Source organism: Lolium rigidum, chromosome 6, assembly GCF_022539505.1.
Source record: "Lolium rigidum isolate FL_2022 chromosome 6, APGP_CSIRO_Lrig_0.1, whole genome shotgun sequence".
NCBI lineage: Eukaryota > Viridiplantae > Streptophyta > Magnoliopsida > Poales > Poaceae > Lolium > Lolium rigidum.
Genome location: NC_061513.1, coordinates 331,720,172 through 331,731,283, shown reverse-complemented (window position 1 = coordinate 331,731,283; position 11,112 = coordinate 331,720,172). Strand labels below are relative to the sequence as shown.

General features: G+C 44.3%; 1 protein-coding gene across 1 annotated transcript; it reads right to left on the bottom strand.

The window, feature by feature from the left end:
• Positions 1-840: 840 nt before the first annotated feature.
• On the bottom strand, positions 841-9,723 carry LOC124664799 (DNA mismatch repair protein MSH7-like). The gene is made up of 17 exons (XM_047202237.1): positions 9,545-9,723; positions 7,667-8,726; positions 7,275-7,370; positions 6,725-6,780; positions 6,211-6,277; positions 5,530-5,625; positions 4,737-4,865; positions 4,625-4,658; positions 4,511-4,558; positions 4,115-4,311; positions 3,740-3,866; positions 3,376-3,653; positions 3,013-3,198; positions 2,506-2,892; positions 2,328-2,424; positions 1,769-1,896; positions 841-1,505 (listed from the first exon to the last, which is right to left on the bottom strand). Exons 1-17 carry the CDS (start codon positions 9,721-9,723, stop codon positions 1,035-1,037), a joined length of 3,636 nt encoding a protein of 1,211 aa, XP_047058193.1. The 3' UTR covers positions 841-1,034.
• Positions 9,724-11,112: the final 1,389 nt, after the last annotated feature.

The window sequence follows — 11,112 nt, the reverse complement described above, 5'->3', positions numbered from 1 at the left end:
GTTATGAATCAAAGCTCCAGCTCGGTGCTCACAAGCTGAGCCTGTTTTTAAGGTGTTGACTTTTTTTTTGCCAGAAGAATCCAAATATATTATATGAATTAACAGGAAGTACAAAGCATGCTAAACATAATTTTAAAAAAAAAATACGTCCAGATCCTTGGACCACCTAGAGACCACTACTACGACCAGAGCGAGCCGTTGTTGTTGCCGTCTTACCGGAGTCAGCCCGACGTTGTTGATGATAGTCGGTGATGATAGTCGGAAAGTCTTCGTGCGTGTGCCTCTAAGGACCAGCGCCCTTGAGTTGAAGTCATCGCAATTGAATTCATGAATTAATCTAAATCTTCTAACATTAAACCTATAACATAGGTAGACTGGACAAAATCCACCACTACAAAGAAGCGGTGACTACACGAATTCCCGACCTCCTCAACACCACCGGCGAGATTGCCGCCAACAATGTGGACAAGGAGGCATGTATAGCTTATTCTTGTCCCGCACAATGCCGCCATAGCCACCATAACGACGACACCGGTTGGCAAAAATCTAACTTTAGAGACCCTTTTACAGCATCGAGGCCCCACCTCCTCCAGCCATCAGAGCAACTAGGAGGCAGGGACCATCAATTCCTGATCATAGACAGCAAGGACGAGGCAGGTGGCGGCAAGGTGTTGATGCTTGACTTGGCAATCTGTCAATTTTTTCCATTAACCTGAGTAAACAGGAATGGTGCATGTGCAGGTGTTCCAGTGGCAAATTCCTAGATGAAGTTGTTGACAGTTCAGACAAACCGAGCAATCCACCCTTGCTCACTCCGGCCAAAGTGGGCTTGCGTGCTTATAAATACCAAGGCAAACGAGCTTATATACAAGATCATAAAGACGGTCGACTGTTGACAGTACGCAACACATGCCATCAAAACTGCAGACTAGCTACATCTACCGATGCCAAAGATGACATAAACATGCAAATAAAGACACGACACTGAAACAGATCTAAACAATGATAAATTAGTGGTGAGTGGCGACTTGCGCTCATCTCCCTCCTTTCCGGAAGTGGGACTTCAGCTCCTGGGCGACGCAGAACATCGTGTCCATGGTGTCCTCGTCCAGGTGCCCGTCCTTGACACCACCGATCGCCAGGATCGTCCTCAGCCAGTCCTCGTGGAGGGTGGAGAACTCCGCTCGCCCTTCGCTCGACTTGAAGTTCCTAGCGATCTTCGACTTCATCATCTGGCCTGCGACTGACGCCTTCTCCACTGTGGACATCGGGATCCCTGCCATTGTAGCGACCTGCAGGCCATAGCTCTCCGGGGAGGCGCCTGATGCAAGCCGGTAGAGGAAGGTGAGCTCCTTCTCGCCGCTGCCTCCGCTCTTTGGCCTGAGCATGCAAGCCATGTGCTGGAGGCTCACGTGGGGGTGGGAGCCGAACTCCTTTGTGAGAGGGTGGTAGTGCGTGGCGAAGAGCAGACGGCACCGCACCTGTTCCACCAGGTGGCGGAATACCTGGGGGTGAAATGTTTGTCAGACAATGGAGATCCATGAATGAAGAGCAACGCAGAAACAGGGCAAAAGCACATCCTCATAATATGCTATTGAAACTGAGAAATTGATTGGTTTCTGACTATCTCATCAGTTACGGATATGGCCACGGGGCCTTAGGCCACAGTAACGGCATCTATGATCTACCACATAAGAGTGTACTGAAGGTTGAAAGGCATGGCAAGCACGGTGATGAAATAGTATAGCATGAAGAAATAAATACTCACAGCATATGCAATTGCATATCCATCAAATGTGCTAGTTCCTCTGCCAAGCTCATCAAGCAAGACAAGAGAATCCTCGGTTGCATTCTGAAGAACAGATGCAGTCTCAGTACATTCCACGAGAAAGGTGCCTGCAAGAATGTAACTAATAATGTTGTAACAATCCAAGTTAAGGTTGACAGGTCATATCTAATTCATGATTCATGCCACGGCTAAAAGAAAATTCATAGTGCTTTCTAAGTTGCTATCGAGATTTCACAGATTTACTCAAAAGATTTATATCATGTAAAAATTCAGGATGCATTCTCTCTGCAACCACATTTGAGTAATCAATTTGTAAATGTAATTATTATCTGATGTAATCTTTCTGGGGTATGCCCTATGTATATATGTACATTTTTAAAAAATGAAAAATATGCCATATGTGACACCCCTACTGTTGCCTGGTCATTTTATTTCATACTAGAATAATTAGGAACGAAACTAAATTTGTAACCCCATTTTGGGCCAAAAGCCATAGGATTTGATAGACTGGCCAAATTTGTTGGTTATGACTACTTACTTTCTCCAGACATAATCCGATCTGTCGCACCAAGCCGCGTAAACATGGAGTCAGCAGGGGTCAATTCACATGATGTGCAGGGGACATAACATCCAAGCTGCAGACCAGAATAAATTCCAATTATACATCTAAATAGGGAAGCATAAGGGCATGCATAACAAAATTTAGTTATACATACCTGGGCAAGTAAAATAGCCAAGCAGGTGGCACGCATTATAGTAGACTTGCCTCCCATATTTGGACCAGTCAACAAAAATGCAAAGCGATTCTGACCAGATAAATCCTGGCCAAGAGATAAATCATTTGGCACAGGCCCAGTTGCACTTTCTGCAAAAGCATAGGGATGCCATAGACCCTTCATCCGAAGTATCGGCACTTTGTCTTTCACCAGAACACGTGGTCTGCACATGGTACAAGATGACGACAATGCCATTGCTGCGAAGGACCTAAGGACATCAACAACACTGATGGCATTGATCACCAGAGACCATTCAGAAGCTTTTCCAACAAATAGTTCCACCAAAATAGCCAAGGTGTTAGCATCATCGTCTTCGATATCATGATCCTGTTAAAACTCACAATCAGACAATAAGTGGTAGAGTACTGGTGGAAGCCAGAACAGACAGCCAGTAACAGAAAAAGAAATAAGCACTTGATTGAAAATGCAGAAAGAAATTCCCAGTACCTGGTACCGTGGAAAGTCATTGTCTATAGCCTCTTCAAATTGATGAACTAGTTCATCGAGAGAGCTCAGGGTTGGAATATCCACTGACTTTGACAGTGCTGAGATACCATGGTCCTCTCTTCGTAAGACACTTAATAAGTTGATTCCAACCCGAAGGCCCTTGATAAGCATACCGAACGTTTTAATCTGGAACATACAGAAAGTCACATGTCATTAGTCAGTAGCTTAGATACAGGAAAGAAGAATTTCATAGTTTGCAAAAATTTCAGAGTTTTTGATTAAATCTAAACCACGAAAAAGAGAACTATAAGCTGTAATAAGCTTATGAAGCTAGGAGTGAAACAGACAAGAACAACCACTAACCCGTCTTTTTAATATCTTATCTCCAACAAAGGGCAACATAACAGCAGATGTTAACCCCACGGTGGATCTAACTCGTCCAAGTAACCTCTCAAGGTCAGGAACTTTCCGGAGATGCTCAAGTGTAATAGAGCCTACCCCACAATTTTGAATGAAGCCCTCAACAATATCAAGCCTCCTATTTATAGCATTGACATCCTTTAGTGGATGGCATATCCATCTTCTTAGAAGCCGTTTACCGGATGCAGTTATGCAGTGATTGAGGTGCTTGTACAGAGTACCTGCAACAAAGTAAAACAAATTTTAATGTGTCTGTGTGTTTGATATATTAAGTAGAGCAGGGCGTAGGTAGAAGGTGCACCCATACCTGATGAGCCCCCGTCAAAACTATTGCTGAAAACCTCCAGGTTCACAAGAGTCTGACCATCCATCCTTAGACAAGTTTGGTACACGTTGTAAGGTAACACTTCCCCATTTTTTAGAGCATCCTCTAGCTGTTTAAAAATTGTAGCATATCAGAACTTGAACACATGTCCAGCTAAAGTTGTAGCACACAATCTTATGACAAGCACATTAAATTTAGAAAAACTGGAAAATGATGCCTAATTACAGTGTTCTGAAGCAATTCTTAAGCATTGCTGAAAAGGAAAATGCAGTTACTAGTGGCACAATCAATTGACAAATCTTAAGTGTGCAACAAATGCAGTCGAAGAAACAAAGAGTTGGATTAACATAAGTATACCATAAGTCTAGTCAAATGACCAATAAGTCCACCAAGTGCACAAATAACTGCTTCTTGATTCACTGAATAATCCAATGCAGATAACCAAGAATCTGTTGATGCTTTAAAGTACCCTTTAGAATGCACTAGCATTTTAATTTGTGAAGCGTCAGAGAAATCTGCCCCAGATAATGGGGTCAGCTGCATTTTCACAGAGCCTGCAGTTAGAAGAAAGGTCTTTAACTTTACAATTCTGATATCAGTTTACTAGTTACAAGACAAAAGAGCTATAATCTGTGGCTAGTTTAGCCTATTATGAGAAAGAAGGTGGACCTATATAATGATAAATAACAGCACTAAAAGAGGAAAAGATCTATTTCAGGAGAAAAAAAAGAGCAAACGATTATGAGATTTAACCTGCTGAGGCATATTTTAACATAGATTTACGGCTTTCTCTTGAGAGGCCTGACCAAAAGAAGACATATATTAGTTCCTATATACATGGAAATGGAAAATAAAATATGTACTGACCTGAGGATTCATAGATTATCTCCCTCGGAGACACCTGAAATAGCATACTACTGACTGATCATTTCTGATATGTTAAATGAAAGGGAGAAAATTGCAACAGTAAAGAACCTACCTGCACCAGCAAAGCCCCCAAAGCTGCAGATGAATCATCATCCTCGAGTGAACCCACCCATATTTTAAGAGCGGCATAATCTAGAAAAGCAAATCCATACACCCGAGAACCATTAGAAGCTAGGGTAACCTGAAAATTACAAAAAGGAAAGTCTGGACGCATTAGCTCAACATCACCTATGAACAATAGTTGCTAAAAACTAATTCACGATGCTTTAGAGCACTTGCAGAACAAGTTGCAAAAAGAACTAACATAATTAAAACTAGGATATGTAACACTGCATGTTTCACAGGAAAATGACACTGAAAATGTCATTTTACTTTTGCATGGTGTGATGTTGGTTTGGTCTTGGACTTGTGCATAAACCATCTTTTCTATCAATGCATCTAAACATTTTTCATTTTCACGAAAAGAAATATAAATAAAGCCAATAGGTGCATATGTACAAGAAATGTCTTCTGCGCTTATTGGCTCCACATATTTTTATATACTTGCCATAAAATTCCACATATTTATACCGTGTCAAATCAGATCTTAGATTCATTGCTATGTTTATGTAAATCTACTTTGTTATTTTGTAATTTTGTCCAAGACCATGAGTTTGTAATTATTTCATGTCTTTTGAGGAAAGTGTACTTTACTATCAGATAGTTAGCTTTTGTGGTGGAACTGTGTTTACTCATATGTACGAGATGAACTTACAAACATTATAGCAAATCATATGAAGTTACAAAATTATAGCAAAACATATTGGCCCAAATGAAACACACTGCTTTGTCTGCAGAAGACAAACCTCTTTCAATGCAAGAAGGTGAACAGCATCAGCCCCTATATTGCTGTCAGCTGCAGTTGATGGTGTGGAAACATGAACTAACTTCCTTTCAATAACCTTGCATAAGTCACACAAAAAATGGTTACACTTATATGAGGTCAGTCTCTTCTATCTTGAAAGGACAAGTTCTGTGCATCGGTAGATGCAGATGCCAGGGGTGCCACCTCCTTTTTCTAAGAAAAACCTTACACTTCAAACACGAACCAAAATTGAATATTTGTATTCAATTGCAGCTACACATGCCAAAGAGTATATGGCTACTACCTGTGTTCTTTTCTACTCCCTCTGTCCCAAAATAAGTGACTCAACTTTGTCCAGATACGGATGTATCTACATCTATTTTAGTTATAGATACATATGTATCTAGAAAAAGTGAGTCACTTATTTAAGGACGGAGGGAGTACTTGACATTTTAGACCACGACAGTCTCCAACATGCATGCCACACAACTACTTTTGCAGTCACATGTTAACAAAAGTTATTAAGCGTACTTATTTCAAAGTATTAATGATAAATCTAGTAATGACATGTGCACATAAAAGATCCAAGTACTATTGGGTATATTGGTGATCGAAGTTTCAAAGAGTTGACTGCACACATTCTAAAAATGCATCCAGGCAACAAGGGAAGTGGAACACTTACTGAATTTGGTCCTCTAGCTTTTGCCTGTACTGCAGATTCCATTTGTTCTATCCTTCCAACTTTATATCTGGAGGAAATACCAGATAGATGAGCAGTAGAACCAACAAAATAAATAATGATAGAGCAGAAGAAATTTACATCCAACACTATAGGGATGTGTCACATCACAATCTTATCATATACTCCCTCTGAACATCTTTAATTGACACTAGTCATGTGCACAACTAGCGTCAATCTTTCCTGATCAGAGGGAGTAGCATTCAAAAAGAAACTAAATGCATTGTGCAAGCAATGGAACAGGTCTAAATTTTCTGGGACTCAGCAACAGTGGCACAGAAACTGGTAAAGAATATAATGAGTAGATTTCTCATATTATCATCAACAAGAACAAAGACAGAAACAAAAATATGCCTAATGCCAACCGGAATAACTGAGCATAAACTTGCTGATGTTCAAGGTAATGTTATGATTAAATGCTGAAAATGAGCAATGCTAAGGAGAACAGGGAACTTACCCCCGAGCTAAAAGCTTCTCAACAGCATCATCTATCCCACTCTCTGAAATGCCAACCTTCACATAAGATGAAAAAGTTAATGTCATATATGCGCCATAATGTGATAATAAAGCTACCAAATATAAAGGCAGTACAAAGCTCCTTTTCTTCAGGATGGTTTAGTACAAAGGAATTAGTTGGAACAAAACATTAAATTCTACTGTAGTGGCCAACAAAATATGAATACACAAGCTGCTGAGGTTGAAAACATATGAAGTGGCGTACTGCTAAAAGCTTGGAACAATTTACGCTTTACCCAATCATTTCCCCAATGCCAAAAGAATGATATCACATACTTTGTCCAGCTACTACAAATAATATAACATATAAATAATTTTGTACGACAAAAGATCTGGCTAATGATATTTGTTACGCAGAAGCAAGACGGTATCCACAAGTTGTGGGAAATGAACTACAATTTAGCAGGATCAGTACAGCAGACACTTGGAAGTCAGAACCAAGCATTCCAATGACAAAATAAGAGTGGTCAAGGTTTACAAATTTTGGGTACCTGCCGGCATTTGCCCACACCACTGATAGTCATTTTCCAGTCAAGTTCCTTTTGACCAACCTCGGCATCTACTTCATAGAGCTCATAAAATTTTCCCTACACATACAGGAAAAACACTTCTGTAGGTTATATATCTAACCAGAAAAAACCCTCATTTTAAAATGTCTAGCTTCTAGTGCATGTCTGTCAATATGCATAGTGTAATTGAGTAAAACTGCTTGCGCTAGTCCGATGAGCAAAAAGCATCTATTTCTTATTTATAGGGATAAGCAAACGCTCATTATGATGCCAAGGTATGAGATACTGATTAGCATTGCATTTATCTTTCACATGATAATCTTGACAGTAGACTACCAACAGTCAGTGTATGATTCATTGATGATGCAACTTACCACTTTGAAAAAGAGGACAACATCCATATATTTGCACTTAACAGTCCAGTATTGCTTTTGAGATGTTGACATCTTTCTCAGTGCATCAGGTGGAATGAAAAGAGTTCTCTTGTCATAAAGTGGATCCTCTGGCCGCCTTTTATTTGCATCCCTGATATTCGGAGGATTCAGCCATTCAAATTTACTACGTGCACCTTCAGCCATTTCATCTTGAACCATCTTCTCCACTGGAGAACATTGGGCTGATTTCACCTTCTTGTTTGAACCCCACAAAGGAGAGTGGTCCTGTTGAACTCGCTTGGCACGAGGAGTCACTGCTCGCGTCAGTGGCGTTTCTGGTTTCAGAGAAACAGAATCAAGTTCCGGAAATAGTGTAGCAGGTGCTCCAGTATGTTTAGCGTTCAGAAAAACTGGGAACTTTTTCGACTGGTTCTGCAGTGGAGTTCCATTCGAATCAAAATCCGCAAACAGATTTGTTGCCTTAATGTATGAAGAGTCTGAAGATCCAGTGAATAGCTTCTTTGAGTGATTCATTGTAGGAGAGTCATCTGAACCAAGTCCAAGTGGTGTCGCTGCTCTGACCTGTTCACCACTTGAGGAAACCAATGGTAACTTCTTCGATGGATGCTGAGTTGGATCTGAACCATACTCTGATAAAGGTGTATCTGCTCCACGAAACGGCCCAGAGAAGTTCCTCCTCAAGGGGTCCTGGGAAGGAGTTTGTACATCAAATTCTTCAAATATCGAAGCAGCTGTAGTGTACTGATTATTGGGGGACTCTGAGGATAACTTCTTCGGACACTCCTGAAACAGAGTTTCATCTGAACCAGGTTCTGGGAACAGTGTGCTTGCTCTAACAAATTTATCCATGGAAGAAGTCGTGGAGCATTTCAGCGGCTCCTGCAGAGGACTGACATCTGCGAATAGCGTAGTTTCTCTGCTATACTCGTCACTGTATGGTCCGGAGAATAATGCACTTGGGCGCTCATCTGAGATACGTTGATTTTTACCAGGCAAGGCTCTGTCCTCAACATGTCTAACCTGGGCGGCGTCTTTGTTTCTGCAGCAAGCACAAGAGCATCATCATGATGGCACGGCAAAAACAAGACAATGTTTTCCAAGGTACAATGAAATGCCTGATGTGGCCCATCAAAAAGTGGAAAATCCACTATTGGAAACCAGTAAAACAAACACTCTGGGGACACCAAGAACAAACACCTGGCATAAGCACAATAGCGCAGACACAAATAGACCCGATCCAACTATCCAAGCAACCATTAGTCCATTACAGCACTCGAAGTGTACATTCAAGTGAAGGACAGTTGGCACGGTTAAATTATTGAGACCAAAATACAATAACCTTGAGGCTAACTACAGCGAAAACAGAGTGTACCACATGAAACTATGAGTCTGCAATCAATGGTTTTGTGTGCTAGCCCGTACGGATTGTTCGTTTTGACTGTCTGTGGCAGCGGCAGATCTGATGCTTACTTTGTTCTCGGTAAAACTACGGTGGGTTCTCTCTCCGCGCTACAAACATAACATGCAAAATTGCAAACGTAGAATCAACGCATAAATCGCGCAGAGCACTATCTAACAGCACAAACAGTAACCAAAATTGGAGTTAAGGGACACGGATTTGAACGACGAGAGTGGTGACAGGTGACGGCAGTGCAGGCCGAAAATCAATCACCAACAAATCGATCGAATCCCCATTCGCTGTCAGGTTCAAGTGGTAGTAGCAACCTATACGAATCCGGTCGACGCCACGAGTTCACAATCCAGCAAATAATCGCGAACCGGCCCCAAACCCAGACAGACAAAACCCTAGCGTTCCCGCCGCTACCGAGAGAGCTAGATGGAGGGTGGAGTCCGTACCTCGCCTGCGACGGCGGCCGCGCGAGCCTCTCCATGATGCCGTCGACGGAGGCCGCGGCGGGGGGGCGCGGGGGCCTCTCGGGGGTCGAGCCGGCGGCGGGACCGAGGGGGTCCCCCGCCGGGGTCCGGCGCGGGTGGAGGAAGGAGAGGATGGACTGCTGCTGCCGGCGCGGCTGCATCGCGGTGGCCGGGGAGGGGCCCTCGGAGGTCGGAGCTTCGAGGTGGAGTCCGCGGTGGCGGGAGGAGCGGCGAGCGATGGAGGGGGAATGGGAATGGGGAATGGGAGGGAAGAGGCGATGAAATTATTCGGGGTAATTTGCGAGCGGGAAATGAAAGCGCGAGGCCGCGCGCGCCCCTCCAAATAATGGTCATCATGCGAAATTCATTAATAATAACATAAGAGCATCTTTAACGGGCGCGGCATATAAACTGCTGGTTTGCAGCACACGGGAGCAAAAGCGGTCCTCCAGCAGGCGCTGCAAACCGCGCGGCGCTGTAAAAGTTTTAGGGCGCGGGCGGGTTTGCGCTATCGCGAGCGGCATAGTTTGTGCGCCGGTTACAGCGCGCGGCATCGCTCGTCCACGCGCGAAAAAAACCCCGCGATGAAACTTCCCCTTCCGCGTCGCCGCCCGAGCGCCCAATCCGTCGTCTCCGCGCGGCCGCCGGCGCAATCCCGACGATGGACGGTTCCTCCGGCAAGCCACCGACTCCTCCCTACATCGTCCCACCCTCCGCCGCCGCCGCTGCTTCCGCCGCACCGCCGCCAAATGCGCCAAACCCTAGCGCCGGCGTCGACGGCGCCAACACAACGGCAGCTGCGCGTGCGCTCTTCGCCCCGCCGCGCAGATGGCAGCCGCGCAGGGCGCCGGCAACGCGCGGGCCGCGCCGAGGAGGGGGAAGTCGCCGTCGACCAAACGGTTGTCCATCGGTGCCGCCTCCGTCGCGCCGCCGAAGAAAGCGAAGGCGCCCGCCTCCTTCCGGCCGCAGCCGCCTCCTCCTTCGAAGAACCAGACGCCTCCTCCTCCTCCGACGAGTCAGCCGGCACCTCCGTCCGGCAGCCGCGCGGGCGCACATACGGTGCATGATGAAATGCCCGAGTGGTAAAAAACACTACTTTTCATCCAAATTGTAGTTTAGATGCATACCTAGCCGGATAATAATGAATTTCATTGCAATGTAGAGTCAATGATGACACATTCATGGAGACGATGAATGTTGGATCTTCGTTCATGCACGATGAAGCCACAGATGGAGAGGAGGAATATGAGGATGTAGATGAGGAAGGAGAAGGGGTGATTGAACCTCGCCATCCCGGTCGATCGGCCAATTACACCATAGCGGAGGACAAGTTGCTTTGCAAGGCGTGGTTGACAATTGGAATGGATCCAACAACCGGTACCGATCAAACAAGAGAAACATATTGGGTGAGGATGACGGAGTACTTCAACACACACAACACAAGTGGGAACGAGCGAACCATGCGCTCACTTCGGTCCCGTTGGTCCGGCATCAACACCGATTGCCAAAAATGGGCGGGCGTGCAAGCCAACGTTGATGTTTTTAATCCA

Coding starts and splice junctions, on each gene's coding strand:
- LOC124664799 (XM_047202237.1), bottom strand. CDS start 9,723: ATGCAGCCGCGCCGGCAGCAGCAGTCCATCCTCTCCTTCCTCCACCCG. Junction 3,867..4,114: donor GTCATTTGACTAGACTTATG/GTATACTTATGT, acceptor ATTTTTAAACAG/CTAGAGGATGCTCTAAAAAA. Junction 1,897..2,327: donor TCGGATTATGTCTGGAGAAA/GTAAGTAGTCAT, acceptor ACATTCTTGCAG/GCACCTTTCTCGTGGAATGT.